Source organism: Ictalurus punctatus, chromosome 6 (assembly GCF_001660625.3).
Source record: "Ictalurus punctatus breed USDA103 chromosome 6, Coco_2.0, whole genome shotgun sequence".
Classification (NCBI taxonomy): domain Eukaryota; kingdom Metazoa; phylum Chordata; class Actinopteri; order Siluriformes; family Ictaluridae; genus Ictalurus; species Ictalurus punctatus.
In genome coordinates, this window is record NC_030421.2 from 4,777,251 (window position 1) to 4,796,275 (window position 19,025).

The window sequence follows — 19,025 nt, forward strand, 5'->3', positions numbered from 1 at the left end:
CATACTGGTGTAATAACTTCAGTAGTAGTAAGTCAGCGAAGGGCTGTGCATTGTAATGTACTTTGTAATGCATTTTACTGCACTATGTTGTAGTGGAATCTTAAACACGTTTAATCACTTGTCTGAAGGCATTGCGGGTAATTTCCCAGCATTTAAGCATCTGTGCATGATTCATAGACGAGGGGGGAAATAAAAAGACTCATTACACTGCACCCACACAGCGTGGTGACGGTGTAGGCGTTATAAAGAAAAGAAATGACCAAATTTAACCTAGAAAACGATGTACCACGCACCATACCACAACAATTTAATTCACATGCATCTGTAGCCTGTCGGTAACTCCTACCACCACCAGGGGGCAATGTCATCTGTAATGACCTGAATATTTGAATAACGATATTTTTTGTTAAATTTTTTATTCATTTTACTGTGTTGTAAGATTTGTACTTTACTCACGTATTACTGAAATTGAATACTTGTACTCTTATGCAGGGAAATTTAGAAAAGAGAGGGAAAAAAACACTTCTTACTCCTTACATCTCCACTTTGACCTGCAGTGTACTCATTACAACTCAAACATCAAGAGATGTATTTTTTTCTTAGCAAAATTCTGTTGTTTGTTTGTCCGTACTCCAACGTAAACAATAAAATATCAGTTCTTCAAATTTGCATAGTTTCTTCAAGTTAACTAGAAGTTTTGTACATTAACTAGTTAGCTAAATAAGCGCCTTTGTTCCAAATATTTGGAGACAGCATATAGAAGGACTAATATTTAATTAAAATAACCCAAGCAAAGAGTTTTTTAATTAAATGGAATTTTAAACCTTTAAACTAGAAAATAACAATAACTAATACAAAATAAATTATTCAAAAATGTCAAGTCCATGTTCCTAATCCTACTCTATGGTGGTGGTTTTATTTTATTTTTTTTACTTTAAACCACTGAGACATGTCCCTGTTTACATAAATATACTAATTATTAACCACTAAATCACCAACATCCTGAAGATGCCGATTAATTAAATTGTATAACAAATGATATTATAATACGGATCCCTCTTTTATTTACTCTAGAGGCCCTTTCACATTTTATGCTTCCCTTTTATCATTTTTTAAAATAAAAAAAACAGTTTATGAATAAAATCCTGCAACATTCATTATCAACTCCTCTCACGGTATATTTTATTTTATTGTGATATTACATTTATATTTTTTAAATATATATTCTAAATATTCCTCAAATATGTAAGTAACTTCTGGCACTACTATAGGGCACTGTGCCGGAACATAATTATTATTATTCTGATAATACACTAAACATGTAAACAATAAAATATCTATAATTATGTATAATATATTAAACCAGATGTATTATTATATATTTATTAGCACATAAATATTACTTCTTATTCAGCAACACCAAAATGTGTGCTATTATTACTATTATTATTATTATTATTATTATTATTATTATTATTATTATTATTATAAAAATAGCTATACATACAAAAATGAAAGAAAGAAATAATTTCTAAGTAGGTCCCAGCCTCTAGAGGAATAAAATAAAACCTTATCATTAAATTAAACCAGGAAGAAAGTAAATAAGGCAACAAAAAAAATCTATATATAAGAATGTTAATTATTTAATATGTGTTTTTAAACATAATACAATCAGCATTTGTGTATTAATATTTTGCTATGGACAAAAATCAATATATAGCTCTATTATTTTAATTTTGTTATTAGTACTAAGTGAGGTGGTTGATGAGTTTAACATTTGCATTTAACTTATTTAATTTGTAAAAATTACTGACAGGCTAACATATAAAACTATAATAATAATAATAATAATAATAATAATAATAATAATAATAATAATTATTATTATTATTATTATTATTATTATTGTTATTATTATTATTATTATTATTATTATTATTATTATTATTAAAATCATTTGGCAGGGGGACCCTATTTTTCATTTCCCCTATACCCTTTACAACTCCATGCCATTTCGAAGGATCTCTCTAATCCCGCCTCTTATCATAACCCCACCCCTTTACATAACCCTGTCCTTTACTCTAATTGTACCCACCTACAATATATCCTGTTCCGAGCTGACTCATAGCCTATATGAATTCTTACACGTTTTCATGATACAAATATCATATTAAATTTCTTGTCACTATTATACACTTTACCTGGCTGCTACTGTAATAACTGCTACATCCATATACAGTATAATCTAATCTGCCTAAGACTAAGCCATAGCATGTTATGTTTACATTTATACCATTTTTAAATGATATTGTTATTCTTTTGCACTACCTGTTATATCAGACACTTCCACACTAGAACTGTGTATTTACTGTTCCTACTGTCCTGGTTTAGTAGTACTGTACTATCCTGTGCTGTTTGCACACGTTTACACGTGCACTTTATGTAAAAATGTGAAGGTCTGATTTAGTTCTGTCGTCTCATTCAGTTAGCGTGTTGTTTTATGTAGCAGCATGTTCCTGGAGGAACCATTGTACACGGTTGAAATGACTCTTGCCACTTGAACTTGAACTTGAACGTGAACGACGTGATTATTTCTCTCCCAGCGAGTTTTCCTCCAGCCCATGAATAAATAAAGCCTTGTTCTGGTTGGAGGACAAAAAGGACTGCATCCAAACCCTCACGATACAGTTAAACAAGTGGAAGTGGAGTGACCTACCGCTCTCTGCGTGTGGTTTGGGACAGAGCCGAACTGCAGGGAGTTTCTCCAGAGTGAGAGCGTTCCACACTGAGCAGATTTTCATCCTGGATTTAAAGAATTTCAGGTATTTAACCCGTATAAGCTTCTCAGCTATGTTTATATTTATATTTATGTCTTTAGATGGATAGATTTAGCACATTCTTATCCTAAATCTTTACTTCAAGTGTGCTGGATTTATATAAATACACTGATGAATTCAATAACTCCTGTGAAACATAGTTATTTACATAGTCACGTATTTATTTACAGTAAACACAAGTGTTCATGAATCATAAATGTTTTTATTTATTAATTGGTCTGTTTTGGGGATTATAGTGTAATATCCGTTAGATTTTCTCCTCCTAGCAAAAATAAATAATTTCTCTAGTATGAACAAATGAACATATTCTCCCTTTAATCCGAAACATGATGCAATATTTCGTTATATTATAATAAAAAATATGAAATGAATGTCCTAAGAACATCTCTACAGCTCCTTAACAATCTGCACATACAGTATGTAGTATATAGAAACTCTTTCATAAATTTTAATGCTCAAAAAATTATTATTATTTTTTAAATTATTATTTAAAAAAAAAAAAAAAAACATTTTTAGGTGATCTTTAAGTAATCTTTTATGAGGAAATATCCTGTTCTAGTGTTTCACATAGAACTTTTAGGGGTTCCTTCAGAGAACAGAAGAGAACTTGAATTTTTCCAGGCGTGTAACATTACTGTAAATATAACGATAAAAGAATCAATGTATTATTCCATCATTTCAAAGTGCTTTATTTATTTATTTATTTATTTATTTGTATGTATGATTTTACATAAAAGCATTATTGACTTATTTTTAAGTAATTCATGTGTGTGTGTGTGTGTGTGTGTATATATATATATATATATATATATATATATATATATATATATATATATATATATATATATATATATATATGTATAGGTTGTTTAAGAATGGAAGGACATGCAAGTGTTCATATATTTAATTAATTTCTTTATTTTTCTAAGAGTCAAAGTAAATGTATGATTTTAAAGATTTAATTTCAACCGAAACCGTTCATTTCTTATCAGGATCTTCAGCTGTGCGGTGATGACCCTGTCTTAAAATGAAGCTCAACTGATTTCAGGAGCTCTGGAATGTGAGTGTGTGTCTTATCAAATTAAAACCAGGGCAATAAAAGCACATGATGCGTTTATAACTTCATAACTCCATAACTAAAATCAACAAACAGACAGTAATAATATATCATATGTTATATAACGTTTAATGACGTTTTTAGTAAAATGTGGACCAGCAAAGAGAGACTGGAGTTAAAAAAACATACTTTGTGTGTCCAGTGAACGGTATCGGTGTAATGTTCTTTGTTTCTAGTATAAAATATGACAGTCAGCTTTTTTTAATAGTTGGTGAAGTTCGATGTATTATTTTAATTGCAAAATATTTTATTTATATTTATTCAATTGTTTTTTAGTAATATGGATTTTTTTTCCTTTATTAAAAGAATAAATTTGGCAAAAACATCAGTTAAGAGTGAAGAGTTAGGATCAATTTATTATTAGCATTTTGTATATTTGTATTAGGATTTGTATTAGGATTATTATTAGGATTCAGAATAGGATTAGTATTATGATTAGGATTAGTCCTTAGTATTAGGACTAAGTTTAGGATTAGTATTCATATTAGGATTCATATTAAGATTAGGATTAGTGTTACCCTGCTTTAGAAATAATCTTCTTTTAAAAGATTTTTTAAGGGTAGTTAAGAATAAGCCTTTGTTTGTAACTGGGAATTTTAGTCTCATTTCGTACAAAATTTCATTCCACATTAAAAACGTGTCCCGGGGGAACAAATTATATTACAAAATATACTCAATCTCTTTTCTTTCATACACAAAATATTTTTAATTGTGTAATTAAAAAAATGTCTGTCTAATCTACAAATAACATTATTAACATCCCTATGTTATCATCTCAGGTGAAGATGTTTGAGGCGACGCTGTCAGAATGCTTGCAGCTGTGCATCTCCCTGGCCATCGTATCCAGCATTAATGGTACGTGACCGAATAAAGACTGGAGGAATGCGTATTTGATATCTCATGGCTCTTGGGTAATTGTGCACGTGTACGATTACTGCCGTGTCTCTCAGGCAAGGTGGTGTCTACTCGGCAGGTCGAGGCGGTGGTGGATCAGCCCTTCAACCTGAGCTGTTCGCTAGTCAAGAGCAATAGAGACCAGGTGAAGCAGGTTCGCTGGCTGGACATGAAGAACCAGACGCTCATCTCGTATGTGCCGGGCCAGCCGGACAGTGTGAGCGGGCAGCACCATGTGGAGCTGGGCGCAGACCTGAAGGACTCCAGCAAGGTTCTCATCAAACGCGTCAGCTACCGGGACGAAGGCTGTTACACCTGCAACTTCGACGTTTACCCCTCTGGCTCCAAGGAAGGACAGACATGTCTCACAGTCACTGGTGAGACCCAAGTACCACAAACTCTACCACTCTGGACATGCACTGTGAACTAATGCGCTATTTTAAATCGCAGGTTTATATTAATGCGCTCGCTCGTTCTAATGTGGATTTTTCATTCTCATGTAACATTTATGGAAGGAGTCTCCAGTGTCAGTGCTTTGTACCAGTCAGAGGTAAAGCTGTGACTTTTTCAGGACAGAGGAGTTTTATTTTTGTGTGTGTGTCTTGTTAAGTTCCAGAGAGAGAGAAAAAGAGAGACTGGTGAGGGAACAATGTCCTGTTTAGGAAACTGTTTATAGCTGTTCTAACGTAAGTGAGAACAGGAACTAATTTCTTTCATTGACGTTCAACAACATTTATATCTAACTTGAAACGGATAAAAAGAATTCATTAACGCATAACATTTCATCACCGGCAAATTGTTGTGATAAAAAAAGGAATAAAACACTCGACGATGTACTGTTATAAGAAAATAATCTACTGTAGGAAGGTAACGTTGATTCCGCTTCACCGCACCAACCCATCGTTAATATTTTTTTCCTATAACGGGACGACTCATCGTGTTTTCACACAGGATATTCCTTGCTTAAATGAGAGAATCACCTCTCTTCCAAATTATTCCCATAATACTCCCGGCTACAAAACCTTGCACTGGTTCAGAGCTTTAGATTTCAGAGATAGATTTCAGCTTGTCTTTAGAACAAAGCTTGGACATACTTGTATTGTCTTTTTTTCCTTTTCTTTTTTTGGGGGGATGCTTTCACAGAGACGAAAGAATATCTCTGTTGAGCTTCATAGGTATTTCAGAGTCGTAACGCGTTTCAGATGTTCTGAGGTTGTGGAATGTTGGCCGTACTTTATACTAAATCTAAATTATATGGAACCATACCTGGGAGCGTTTTTTTTTTCTCCCCAGGAATGAAATCTATCTAGATCCAGTCCAGATGTTTGATCATAGTTATGAATTTAGGTGTTGAAGATAGACGTGTGTAAGAGGCTTTATGATATTTTGGTTATTTTCAGACTAATTTGAGGTCATGTGTTTTTCCCAGTCATCATGAAGACAATACAGATGTCTGAATTTCTAACCTCTTTTCCATACAAGAGATTTTGGAGAACATGAAAAACGTTTGAGATTCATGTGATTAGATGAAAACTGTCATCAGTCCTCATCCCCGTTCACCTTCAACACGGTCAGTGACCAGACTCACGACTCACAACTTGGTGACAGTTTGCTTCTTACCTGGACATTCATATCAGCTGGCAAGGAGAAGCTCCACATCTGCCCCTTGCAGACTGTCCACTGGTGTCCCACAAGGCCCGGTGCTCATTCGTCTTCTGTCCTCCCTCTATACCTGCTCTCTCACATCCTGCTATGATGATGACCCTCAACTCATCCTCTCTTTTCCTCCCATAGACACTCATGTTTCTACACCATCTCAGCATGTCTGGAGTACATCTCTGTAGAAACTTCTCACAGCAGCGCTCACTAGTTTTTCAACAAACTCATCGACGTTTAATCGTTTTTAAACCCGACCGATTTGAGTTCTAAGACCAATTAAAACCTAGCTATAAAAAGAGCTAGCATAGCTACCTGCAGCTGAAGTAAGAAACCGGTTTTAATTTTTGACCTGACTCGATCTTTTGGCTTTAAACAGCGTTTTATAAAGAACTTCTTTCTTCAGATCTTGGAGTTTTTTTTATTTATTTTTACTTTTTTATTTAAATGATATGTATTTGATTATAAATTGGAACGTTTTATGGAATTTACTATGTGAGGGTCAGTTGGTGTGTGGGTCGTGTAAGTTAGGTGTATATTATGAGAGCCAATGAAATGCAGTACATAAATTAGAATATGAAGGTAAACTGGGACATATTTTAAGTAAAGTAGGTGTCTATGAGTCCAGTAGATTGGAATGTGTTTTAAGTAAATGAGATGCATAAGATGGTAAACTGGGGCCGTGTTTGGTTCTTATTAGGTTCTTTTGAAATTTTGGCAGTCTATAAAAAAAATGTAAAAAACTCAAGTTAGGAATGTCCCACCAGAGTCTTTTTAAACATCTGTCCATCTGTCTGTCTGCCTGTCTGTCTCCAGCCTCAGTGATCCATGGTGGGAATAAGACAGTGGTGAGAGGTAAGCAGACGTCTCTGTCCTGTCTCTACGGCCTGCCTGAGAAAGTGCAGCAGATTCTGTGGAAGAAAGTGGCAGGACGTGGCGTGTTTCAGGAAGTGGCGTCTTTTGCCAAACGCAGCGATCCCATCGTAGAGGAGTTGTACGCAGACCGGACAAGTCTCACTCGCTCTCTATCAGACTCGCAGCTCACCTTTCATCTTGTGAAGATTGAGGATGAGGGTTGCTACACCTGCCAGTTCCACACCTATCCAGAAGGCACCAAGAGCGCCACCTCCTGCCTCACCGTGTTCGGTACGTCACTCATAATCTATGTACAGCAGAAAGTGATACCTAGGTGATGGAGATTATGAGCTTCTGTGTACTGGTTTGGGAACAGAGGCATGAAGTGAAGCTGAGAATTGATAGGTTTGATGCATTGGAGACTTCAGCACTCAGAATTGAGACGTTCCTCACTCTCGTAACAAAATAATTTCACTGGATATTTTATCATTGAATAATGTGCTTTAATATGAATAAGTGTATGCTAAGAGGTTAATGTGAATCAGTGCTCAGGATTTAAAGGGTTATTGGGATGTGAAATGAGCAGAAACACAAATCCAGCCCAGTGTGCAGCTGGACAGAGCCAGAGTGAGATGAGCAAAGTGTACAATACTGTGTGAGAGAGAGAGAGAGAGAGAGAGAGAGAGAGAGAGAGAGAGAGAGAGAGAGAGAGAGAGAGAGAGAGAGAATGAGAGCGTTGTGAACGTGAGGGACTGTAGGAGGCTGAGGGTGAAATGCATGATTGTGTTACACACTGCCTCGCTCTGTGTTCTCCCTCTCCCACCTCCTCCCTCACTCGCCCGTTCTTTCTCTCTCTCTCGTTCTTTCTATTCGATCTGTTGTTTTATTCCAACACTCATGCTTTTGTGCGCCAAGAAATCTTAATCTCAAATCTCTAGCTCATATTTTGTCCCACTCTGTAAAATCTCACATCCATCAACATTCCAGAAATAAACATTTTGTAAAAGCTCTGTAAACTGAGTAAAGTAAGAAAATTCGGAATGTTGCACACTATAGTACAGAAAGTAATAAATAAACACTCTGTGTGATGCTGTTGTAGGAACATAATCAACGTTAACACAGCTAATACTGAATTTACTTTCCCTATAACAGCATGTCCTGAAGTGTTTTATTCCTCTTAAAGGACAGCCTACTTTTCATCTGTTTATAGTTACATTGAACTTTTTATCCATTTATAATTACGTTTAAAGTTGTCCTGTTTTCTCGCACATTATAGCAGCTATAAACAGTCGTTACTTCACCTGCCTTCTTTTCTCTCTCTCTCTCTCTCTCTCTCTCTCTCTCTCTCTCTCTCGCTCATGAAAAACTTCATTGAAGGATTCCTTAATACTTATTTTTTAGTATTATATATATAAAGCTAAATACATTAATACAATTTATACAACTGTATATAATAATAATAATAATAATAATAATAATAATAATAATAATAATAATAAATCTGAAAGCAGCATTTTCAGGGGCCAAGCACCCAGACTCGGTGAGCCGAACATTGACAGATGCTCTACGGTCAGATTCATTAGCCTACTACAGACTTTGTATTCAAAATTCTTTTGATAACTTTTATGAGGCTTATTCTGAAGATGATGGGTGCCAAATTCAGTGATGATTGGACAAAATTTGTAGGAGGAGTAGCGAAAAAAACTGTTTCTGAAAAAAATCCAAGACGGCGGAAAATGTAACTCGGCTGAAATTGATGTCATAGGGTGCGTTGAACTCGTGCGGTGAACTCATCCAAACCTAGGGAATCCAGATTTAAATTTTGGATACACAGTTCAAAAGTTAAAAAGACTATAAACGTTCTTTCAAATTAGGCTCAAATTTGACCCGATGATGGCGCTAGAGAGTTGGCAGCAGCTGGCTCAAATTTGGTCAGAATGTTCCTTAGACTCTCCCCAATCAGTCTGCCAAATTTCACAACTTTTCACCAGATGGGTCTATGGGCTGACACTCTATCCAGAAGAAGCAGGTTTATCTATGTGGATTATTCTGTATATTGTCATATTGGATTCCAGAAATTCCTCTCCAGCAAAATCACACACACACACACACATTCTCACAGTGTCAGACTGTCTAATAGACCATTTTCTCCAAAAAATATCATCACATGCTGTCCTAACGCAGTGGATGTGTTATTGTTTTCTCCTCTGCAGTCCTCCCCAAACCTCAGGTGAGCTACAAAACCACATCTCCAGGTGTGATAGAGGCGAACTGCACCGCCGTGGCTCGGCCCAAAGCTGAGATCGTGTGGAACGTGGAGGGGGATAACAGGACGCTGGGAGCACCGGTGTCCACTGTCATGCAGCAGGACGACGGGACGACGCTGGTCATCAGCACACTGACGGTACAGGCCGGCCTGCTGAAGGACGTCTCAGTCAAATGTCTCGTCCACCACAAAGGCCTGGAGTCAGCCATTGCCGTGTCCATGAACACCAAGCGTGAGTGAAACTCTTTATCCTGTGCTCATCGTTCACTCCGCCTGCTTTTCCTGGCTCACACTCTCAAACTGCAGCTGCTTCTGGCCAGAAAATAAAACAAAGCAGGGATGAATATCATCTGGTGCCTTAATGCTAAGAAAACATCTAAAAATGTCTCTCCCACAGAGGAGTGTGTTGGTGAGAGACAGACCTTACACACACGGGTCTCCTCTAGTAGTGTAGTGGGTATTTTTGGACATAAAAGACACATATGACAGGAGACAAACATATGCTTGAGTAAACTGTATAAGGTATATATATATATATATATATATATATATATATATATATATATATATATATATATATAAACTTTCATCTGCTGTAAGATGTTTGACTGTAAAGCAGGAGTGTGGCCAGGTAATGCTGCATTTAGCTAAAGGTCCTAAAAAGAAAAAGAAAAGAAAACATTCTCTCAACTCGGAATTCCTACTCAGACACTCGGTCTCCTCAACCCCGAGTTCAGCAAGTGATGTCAAATCAAAATGGCCACTCATAGCATGAACAGTAAAATAAAGTAGCACCTCTTACCTTTAAATGAGTTATACTGTATATATAAAAGTATTAGAATTAGATCAGTCAACATACGGACATATTCTCTGTAACACTGACTCTACAGTTCACTGTTCTGAGGAAAATATGCATCACTCATCATAGTTAGCTAGCTAGCTTGTCGCTAAAAAAAAGTCGAACATAGAAGCACACACATTTTTTTAACTCATTCTTAGAAACTGATATTAATACGGCACCCCCTATCAGTGCACTAGGAAAGACGAAACTGCGCTAATAGGGAAGTTCTCCTTTATATGACCGGCAATCGTGGGTCCTTCTTCCCTTCTCCGATTCTAGCCACGCCCCCGAAAACAACCGAGGGCTGTCATTGAACAACGTGCAACGAATTGGACAATGTACAACGATGTGGTATTTCTACCTCTTGCACGCACAGCAAATAGAAATGCCGTGCACATGGGAATTAAATTAGCTTCTGAGCGAAATCAGCGTTTGGGTCTTAAAGGAGAAATCCTCTTCGATGCAATGAAGGTTTTGCTTTTCAGTGTAGAACATTTTCACTGATGAAATGCATTTCAGCATGGCACGTTGACCTGTGCTTCTGCCCATGGCCACCTCTTGGCTCCGCCCAAGGTGTGTTTTTACAGACATAAACCTCATGAGGTACAGTACATGAGGATGTGTTGTGTTTTCGGATTAGTTGGATAAAAATGAGGTGAATAACTGAACTGTCTCTCTCAGTTGGAACAGCTCTGACCATCCTGATCTCGGTGACCGCAGTGGCCTTCCTGCTGATCATCTGCATGTGTGTCTGCCTGTGGAAGTGTGTTCTGCGCAATAATAGTAAGTCTGTGTTTATGTGTGTGTGTGTGTATGTGTGTGTGTGTGAGATTCCCTTTTGTATCAGGCTTATATTTGTGTCCTATTAATCTCTCAACACAGTGAAATTAACAATGAAAAGAGGAAGTACACACTCCACAGCATGGACATCCTGTCTTATTCTTTTGTACCGCTGATTTCCAGATCATTTCCTCAACCAGTAGCTCTCAGTCTCACTCCTGGGACTGGCTTATGTATAATGTGTTTCAGTGAGCCCTTGGTGTGGGTTCATTCTGAGTGACGTGATCTCAGCCTGCTTCCAAATTAACTCTACTGAGAAAGTAAGATAGATAGATAGATAGAGAGAGAGAACTTTATTATCACTGCACAGTACAGGTACTCAGCAATGAAACGCTCATAAACAGTATGAATATGTACAGTAGCTATTGAGTAGATGTATAAACAACAGTGCCATTATTCATGGATCATATACAACGTATATACAGATAATATACAGATATATAAAGATCAACGAGGGTATATAGTGTAATATGAATCTTTCAGTTATATACCGTGTACTAAATCCGAATCGACTCACTGCAGGAAGTGAATCAAACATCGCAGCGCCGTATTTCTGACCGGTGAACGAAAATGTTTTACGAGGACCTTTTCAGCTCTACACGAACCTCAGCCTACGTACTGCTGTCATTTTGTTTCGTTTTTAAGCCAAAACAGCAAAAGAAGCAAACGTTTCAGGCTACGTCTACAGTACGTTAATACGGATACATTTGAAAGCGCATCTTTTTCTCTACGTTTTGGGCCTTCCGTCCACAAGGCAGTGGCGTATTTATGGAGCGAAGAAAGAGCTTTTCTTAAACACTCTCCCAAGTGGAGCAATTTGAAAATGCAGCTAGTCGTGTGACGCAGTCACGTGACCGAGTCAACTCAAAACAAACAAGACGGTGGACGATGTGGTATTGCAGAAGTTGTGCCTGATTGCCATTTTGATAAACGAGAGATAACTACAGGATAGTGTAGTACACACGGATGCACACTTTATTTTGGATCTCAGTAAACAGGTCCTTGTGGACTTTGTGAGTTTGTTCTGTGTCTTAAAAACCGGTTCTGAGAGGGCGGCCTTGGGAAGACGGGTCATAGGGCACGTTTTTCTTGCATCACACTGTGAGAACTGAGCTTTAGTGCTCTGGTGTGATTTCAGTGATTCTCCACAGCTGGACTCGTGTCCTTGTGTCCTCATGTCCTAGTGCCAGTCACTCAGAGCTCTTTTGTATGTGTGAAAATAGTTTGCTCGGATTTCTGTGTAAAAAGGAAACGTCACTCAGGCGTAGAAGGAGGATTAATGTGGGTCTCTGAGTTCAGCTGCTGTTACTGTGATTCCTAAAATAATTGTGTGTGTGTGTGTGTGTGTGTGTAGGAGACCAAAATAGAAATATATACCCAACAGAATGCTGACACAGGAAGACAAGTTCATCATAACAGGGGAGTTTCCGCGTTTTGCAGTTTCTTGTTAAAGTGACAAGCTGCATCTTTTTGTCTTATTAACTTCCAGAGAAAGGACAAAGAGAAGCTGGTGAGGGAATGACTCTTTATAGCTGCTGTAACGTAAGCAAGAACAGGAAATTGTTTCGCGGCTTGCCAGGAACCAGTCACTTTGGGACTGTAATCAGCTTCAGGGTGCTAGCAATAACTCCACTTCATCACACCACCCTGCTGCTGATTTGTATTTTACTACAGCAGCATGAATGTTTATTTTCCATCCATCCATCCATCTTCTACCGCTTACTCCTTTTCAGGGTCACAGGGAACCTGGAGTCTATCCCAGGGAGCATGGGGCACAAGGTGGGGTACACCCTGGACAGGGTGCCAGTCCATCGCAGGGCACACTCACATACACACTCATACACCCATTCATACACTACGGACACTTTAGACACGCCAATCAGCCTACCGTGCATGTCTTCGGACTGGGGGAGGAAACCGGAGTACCCGGAGGAAACCCCCGCAGCACGGGGAGAACGTGCAAACCCCGCACACACATTCCCGGGGGAATCAAATACTGGAGGTGTGAGGCGAACGTGCTAACCACTAAGCCACTGTGCAGTGTTTATTTTCCTTCAATTATAATTTCCTGTGCTCGACCCAAGACCTCTGCACAGTCTTCACTCCACCCAAGACCACTTATGAGACTCTTATGATCCCACTTCCTGTAACCATTATTTCATTTTTCCTTTTAACTTCATGACCTGTAAACACCATTGTGTTTAAGTGTGTCTGTGTGTGTGTGAGAGAGAGAGAGAGAGAGAGAGAGAGAGAGAGAGAGAGAGAGAGAGAGAGATGCCTTAAGCATGATTTAACTGAGATTTAAGCGATATTTTATTTTAACTGTTATATATTTAACATTATATGCTGTAACAAAATGCTGCATGTATGCATGAATACATACAGAGTACATACCTGTGTGACAGTCTTTCTTCTCTTGATCAAGTAGCATTTGTAGATAGTCTAACCTCATGGATTTTTTTACTTCATAAAAATGGCATATTATAGTCATGTTTTACTCCATATTAACCTTAAATGCCTTTTTACGGTGTTTAGAAGGCATTTTCTATATTTCTGCATAAATATGACCTCAAACATCAACAGATTTCCACACCTAAAAGTTCTAAACGTAGATAGAGAACAGAATTTAACAAAATATTTTACTTGGTCATTTATTTATTTATTGAGGGAAATGATCCGATATTACGTATCTGTGAGAGGCAAAAGTATGTGCACCTTTGCTTTCAGTATGTGCAGTAATAACTGCAGATAAACGTTTGGGGTAACTGCACGTTGGCTTGGAGGAGTTTAATCCCGTTCCTCAGTACAGAACAGCTTCAACTCTGGGATGTTATTGGGTTTCCTCACATGAACTGCTTACTTCAGGTCCTTCCACAACATTTCTATTGGATTAAGGTCAGGACTTTGACTCGGCCATTCCGAAACATGAACGTTATTCTTCTTTAACTGTTCTTTAGTAGAACGACTCGTGTGTTTAGGGTCGTTGTCTTGCTGCATGACTCACTTTCTCTTCAGATTCAGTTCAGAGACAGATGTCCTGACATTTCCTTTAGAAATCGCTGGTATTATTCAGAATTCATTGTTCCATCAATGATAGCAAGCCGTCCTGCCCAAATGCTATTATGCAGATATTTTTATTGATTTTTTTGTAAATGTCGTCAAATAACACCACAAGACTTTTGTGCAGTACTGAATGTAAGGCAGAAACAGGAATTAAACGTCAGGTTCACACGCATTCGTACGCCTCTCAGAATTTGGTCTGTCATGTTTCATGCTACTAAAGATTTCTTCTTTGAGGAGTGTACATCCTTCAAATTTAACATAAATAAATCCCCTCATAAACTCAGGAGAGCGTGATGAAGGCTGCCTACATAGGAAGCCGCCTTACACATCACTCAGTTCCTGATATACTGTACAGGCCGTTATATTTTCCCCCTTATTCCTCCAAAATGTTCCAAAACGTGAAAGAATGAACAGTATATCCTGAATCTCCGGACATGCTTGGGCATGATTGATTATTCTCCGTAGTTCTTCCTGAGAGTTTTTCCAAGTCTCTGCTCTCACACAACCATTGAGTAACAGCAGAGAAAAATCAGGGCCGATTATCCGGTTCCGGTTACTTCCTGTTCAAATCAAGCTCTTAATGTGATGCGATATGAGTCCTGCTGCTCTGTGTGCTGAGGTGAGTGGTGATGATGATGCCACAGGAAGCTGAGCCAAGGTGACAATCTCTGTGGTATGTACACAGGAAACGTTCATAGATACCAAGGGGTATAACTGAACAGCGGTGTGTGTGTGGGGGGGGGTAAAAACTGCTGCTTGTCTTTTTTTAAGACTTTCCAACCACTTCAACAATAACTGTGTTGTGTTTTGGGTGCAATTGTAAAACTTTATTCATAAAGCAACAGCACACCTGTATAAACCCTGATGCAGTACAAACCTATATTTCTGAAAACGTATTCCAATAGGCATCATCTGTCATTATGTCTGCTTTGGTCCATTATTGACATGATAACTGTCCGTGTGCGTCATGAGATACTCTTCAAAATCTTACAAGCAGAACTATAAAACTCACTTTAATTGATGTGCATATAAATACACATAACGCTGTCATTATGGATTATATATATATATATATATATATATATATATATATATATATATATATATATATATATATATATATATATATGTCATCTGTATTTATTTCTTGCAGTCAACCCTGTCAGATAAGAGAGAGTGTATAAGAAGGACAGGAAGTGGAATGATGCACTCGGTGGAAATTGTGACGTGAAAACAAGCTTTATAACACATGTGACATTTATTTACATTTTATTTGGTCCTTAAGACAAGAGAGTTATCTCTCTCTCTCTCTCTCTCTCTCTCTCTCTCTCTCTCTCTCTATATATATATATATATATATATATATATATATATATATATATATATATATATATATATATATATATAAAGGCTTATGAAAAGCTATGTCATTGCTATTACAAGTGTTATTAGGTTTTGATGTTTGAAATGTCATGTGATTCTGACATAGCAGAAAACTTCCAGTGAACTTCAAAAATTCAAAAAAGATAATTCAGCCTGGAACGCGTCATAACAACAAATTGAATGTCACATGACTCAGGTGTTATGCTAACGATGTTGAATTGGATGAAAGCAGCAGCCTGATAGCTGACATATATTTATGAAGGTCCATGTAACGTGTTATAATTTTGATAAAAGCCTTCATAAAGACTTGCTGCTTGACATAAGGTTGTGTTATGACACTTTCCGGACTGTCTCTTGTTCGAGCTTCATGACAGCTGACTTTATAGCTGGATCTTAAAGCCTTAATGAATTCAGCCTTAAGTGTTACAGAGGAGATTTTAAAGCTTGACTATTGTTATATGTTTTTACAGAATAAAAGCACCTAAAGGAGGAAGATGATGAGTTTCATATCGAAATCAGAATACGGATCATTAATCCTGATGGGAGAACATGGACTGAATGGAGAGAATGGACCTACACTCATGTGTAATAACCTGCTTCAGAGACGTGGGTACACCTGCAGGGGCGTGGCCAGATGGGTGGGGCTGGGTGGGCACTCGCCATTCCTAAATCTGGCAGGTTAATAACTTGTATGAAATAATTATTGACCTCACAGTGTAAATGTATGAATAAACATCGTAGTGTAAATATAAAACCCATATAACGACGAAGCGAAGTTTTATATTGTTTCCATCATCAGATATAATTTTACAACGTTCATAATTGAGTGCTTTTACAACAACTTCCACCAATTTTTGTAAATATTTTGCTTTATAATAAATCCCCACCATCTACTTAACATTAAGCTAGGGTTAACATAAACACCACCATAAGCTAATCCAAACTAATATTAGACAAAACTACGACTACGCTATTTTATCTAATGAACTAAAACACAAAGACATTTTCAAGACACGGTTTTCCCACGTGACGTGAACGCAGCATACGTATCCGTGTTTGATTTCTCTGCAGGGTTGTGGAAAGAACCCAGAAACGAGACGTGCGGGCAGAGCTAAAACAGTGCCGCTCATTGATTGGTCAAGCACAATGATGAATGGTCCTGATAATGTCTCTGTAGTGTATTGACTGTACTTTCTGAAGGATTTAGGAACTGATTGACAGTTGTATCTCAAAATGTCATTTTCCACATACAGTTTGATTTGTTTACACACGGATTTCTCACTTAGCAGGATTAAAATCCATATCAAATCCATCTTTTTAAATTAAACTTAATATCAAAATAGCTCACTATACGTGCTCACTGCATTGCATATGACATAAAAATGGCCTTGTAGAAGGTATGTACTGTATCTATCTTCTATCATCATTCTATCTTTTTTTCCCTTCTTTTTACTAATATTCCACCCAGTTTAGTGGAAAGTGCCATTTGGGTAAAAATCGAAAATCCTGTTTAGTAGCCCTGATAGTCCTGACCACAAACCTGAAAAAAACCCTCAGAGATAGAAAATGCAGACTGAAACAGGAAGTAGTGCTTTTTCTTTGCTGTCAAATGACATACGAAGAAACATAAAAGCAAAAGACAATTGTCAAGCGTTGAAATAAATCTAATAGGAATCTACTAGATCTCCAATGTACTGATGGTAATGTAAGTAAAGGGTTTCCACACTCAGCACATACAGTAGAATAGCACTTGATCCAGCACAGACTGCTATTATATACATCGATACTCATTAATGAAGCCACAAGATACTAAATCAAGGTCATTAAATCATAATAAGTTCAGCATATGAACATTTTATCACACTCTTAATGAGAACATTCAAATTATTTAAACACTGCACGTTTTCGTGTTCATTTTGCTGCACTTTCTTGTCCGTGGTTTGAAGGATAATCTGACCAAGCGCTCATCTGCTACACTATGCTTCCAGGGAAACTTTAAGTTCATCCATCATTTTATCCATAAATAAAATGCACTCCACGAAATAAGCCATCTGATGAAGCTGTGTCTCGTCCGGTGTCTTCTTCATAAAATTCATATTTATGTATTTAATATCGGCATCGAATGACATTCCGTTGCGTTTTTGAGTGTTTTTACTGTCAGACGGTGGCGCCGGACTTAACACTGCTCCTCACTCCAGCCGATATCATGCGAGCAAGAAAACAGGAGCATATATTCAAGCACACCTGAGACACGGCTTTAGACAAACTCCGCCCACGTCTGCGTGACTCTCGCGTATCTTCTGAATAGTATGTAGTTACATCTGAAGTTACTGTTACATACTGATGTGCACAGTTTCAGTAATAAATTTGTAACTCAGCTCTGAACTGCAACCTGTTGTCATTTGCTGTGGGACGACAACAACAACAACAACAACAACAACAACAACAACAACAACACCTTTTCTGAGACTAACATTGGCACAGTGCAGTCCTGAAGTAGGTGTTAAACAAATTAGTTCATGTTCTCACTTACGTCATAGCAGCTGTAAATAGTCGTTCCCTCACCATCCCTCTCTTTTATTCTCTCTCTCTTTCTCTCTCCCCCTCTCTCTCTCTCGCTCTCTCTCAAAATGAAAAAGACAAAAAAAAATAATAAACCTAGCCAATTATGTTACCGGAAAACCGCAAAGAAGTGTACACTCCTGACACTGGAGACTCCTTCCATCAACCCTTAGTGATACTCTCAAGCTCCTTTTATCTCTCTTTCTTTCACATAATGACACAATTATATTACATAAAATATTTAATACCACATTTTGACATAAACATGACATAAATCCCCGGGGATTGCTTTGATAAAAAAACAACAACTATAGGATGTGTATGAATCTGTAGGTACTTTTTAAATAAAGCGTTACTGAATATTCCTAAAACGCATGCATGTTTTTATGTGTGTTTTTTTTTTTTTATTCAATTTCACCATCTGATCAGTTTAGCTGGAGCTCTAGATGAAGATGTGAAACAGTTTCTCCTGCGACAGACATCTTCAACTCAAGCTGTATTTCCTTAATATCTGGACGTAATGTTTTATATGTTCAACATTATTCACTGACGTACTCCAGTAAACTACAAGACTAAATGTTTGAATGAAATTTGAGTGGAAATGCTTAATAAGAGCATTATCTATTGTGCGATAAATACAGTATGAATGTATGATGTATGATGGCTACAGTACTTTTTACCACATCAAATATTAAAGTTGCAAATATTAAA

General features: G+C 37.4%; 1 protein-coding gene across 1 annotated transcript; it reads left to right on the forward strand.

Moving 5' to 3' along the window:
- The first annotated feature begins 2,575 nt into the window (after positions 1 to 2,575).
- zgc:113337 (Ig1_MRC-OX-2_like and Ig domain-containing protein) lies at positions 2,576 to 19,025 on the forward strand. Its single transcript, XM_017470614.3, has 8 exons — positions 2,576 to 2,822; positions 3,830 to 3,897; positions 4,734 to 4,809; positions 4,905 to 5,225; positions 7,321 to 7,650; positions 9,573 to 9,857; positions 11,148 to 11,249; positions 16,223 to 19,025. Exons 3-8 carry the CDS (start codon positions 4,740 to 4,742, stop codon positions 16,225 to 16,227), a joined length of 1,113 nt encoding a protein of 370 aa, XP_017326103.1. The 5' UTR covers positions 2,576 to 2,822; positions 3,830 to 3,897; positions 4,734 to 4,739; the 3' UTR covers positions 16,228 to 19,025.